Source organism: Charadrius vociferus, unplaced genomic scaffold, assembly GCF_000708025.1.
Source record: "Charadrius vociferus isolate BGI_N301 unplaced genomic scaffold, ASM70802v2 scaffold1039, whole genome shotgun sequence".
NCBI classification, from domain to species: domain Eukaryota; kingdom Metazoa; phylum Chordata; class Aves; order Charadriiformes; family Charadriidae; genus Charadrius; species Charadrius vociferus.
This window is the reverse complement of record NW_009650167.1, coordinates 929574-930815: the sequence shown is the minus strand read 5'-3', so window position 1 is coordinate 930815 and position 1242 is coordinate 929574. Positions and strand designations below refer to the sequence as shown.

Sequence of the window (1242 nt, the reverse complement as noted above, 5' to 3'; positions counted from 1 at the left end):
ACGGCTACGATGATGCTGCGGCCGTGCTGGAAGAGTCCCTGTCTCCTGACACTGGGGACATCTCCGAGGGGGTGGCACGGAGCAGCTGGACCTGTGTCCCACCCACAGGTAAGAGGGGCCATCACTGCCCTGTCCCCTGGAGAACCACCGCCGGGGGGATTGGGCTGCGGTGGCGGGCAGGGAGCGGGCAGCAAATCCACTGGGGATGCGGCAAGACCCCGGTCAGGGTCTGGCAGGAGGGACACGTAGCAGCCCCCCCCTACGGGACTGTCCTTTGCTGTCCCTAAGGTGAGAGCTACCCCCCACCAAGTCCCCCAAGAGCCACAAGGGACCCCCCTGCACAGCCCCTGGGGGACACAAACTATGACGACGTTGGCATTGGCACCCTGGGGACATCGCCGTGAGGATGCCCCGGCCACACCGCGGGAGTCCCTGGGGACACGCGTGCAGTGTGGTGGGACTCCGTCCCCAAGAAGGGGTGGCCCTGGCCGAGGAGGAGGTCACCTCTCCCTGCCCAGGACGGCGGCAAAACACCCTCCCGCAGCTGGGGCGAGAAGCACCGCTGTTTGGGTTTTTTTTTATTATTTCACTGTGAATTTCTCTTCTTTTCTATTAAAACCCCAAACTGAGTCGATGCTCACTTCCAGGGTTGGCACCTCACTCCTGGGTACGTCAGCTTGGTCCAAAAAATCAGGCTAGAAATGGCTCTGGTTGTTGCAAGGACCTCTCCTAAAAGAGGGGAGCGCCTTCCTGCCCCCCATCCCCCCCACGCCTGGCAGGACCCCGCGGTGGAAGGGCAGCCGGGCCATGGCCCCCGCCTGCGGCACGTCCTGCTCCAGGAGGTACCCGATCTTCAGGTCCGGCTTCAGTGCCCGCAGGGCGGCCAGCTCCTGCAGCGCGTCCTCATTCAACCCGGACGTGCTCAGTCTTTAAACAGAGGAAGAAAAGGAGAAAAGCTGTTAAAATCAATCCATGCTGGGGGAGGAGGGATGGAGAGCAGCCCTGAGGAGGACTTGGGGGTGTTGGTGGATGAGAAGCTCAACGTGGGCCGGCAATGTGTGCTGGCAGCCCAGAAAGCCACCGGCACCCCGGGCTGCATCCCCAGCAGCGTGGCCAGCAGGGCGAGGGGGGACTGTGCCCCTCTGCTGCGCTCTGCTCTGGGGAGACCCCCCTGCGGTGCTGCCTCCAGCTCGGGGGGTCCCACCAGCAGAAGGACACGGAGCTGTTGGAGCGGGGCCAGAG

At 63.8% G+C, this 1242-nt stretch overlaps 2 protein-coding genes across 2 annotated transcripts in view; both read right to left on the bottom strand.

The window, feature by feature from the left end:
• The window catches only part of AIP (aryl hydrocarbon receptor interacting protein), a 7771-nt gene extending 7649 nt beyond the window's left edge, over window positions 1-122 (bottom strand). Inside the window, 1 exon segment of the mRNA XM_009892455.1 lies at window positions 3-122. Within this exon segment, the coding sequence (XP_009890757.1) occupies window positions 3-122 (120 nt within the window).
• Window positions 123-695: 573 nt separating this feature from the next.
• The window catches only part of LOC104293019 (NACHT, LRR and PYD domains-containing protein 12-like), a 5843-nt gene continuing 5296 nt past the window's right edge, over window positions 696-1242 (bottom strand). Inside the window, 1 exon segment of the mRNA XM_009892454.1 lies at window positions 696-927. Within this exon segment, the coding sequence (XP_009890756.1) occupies window positions 696-927 (232 nt within the window).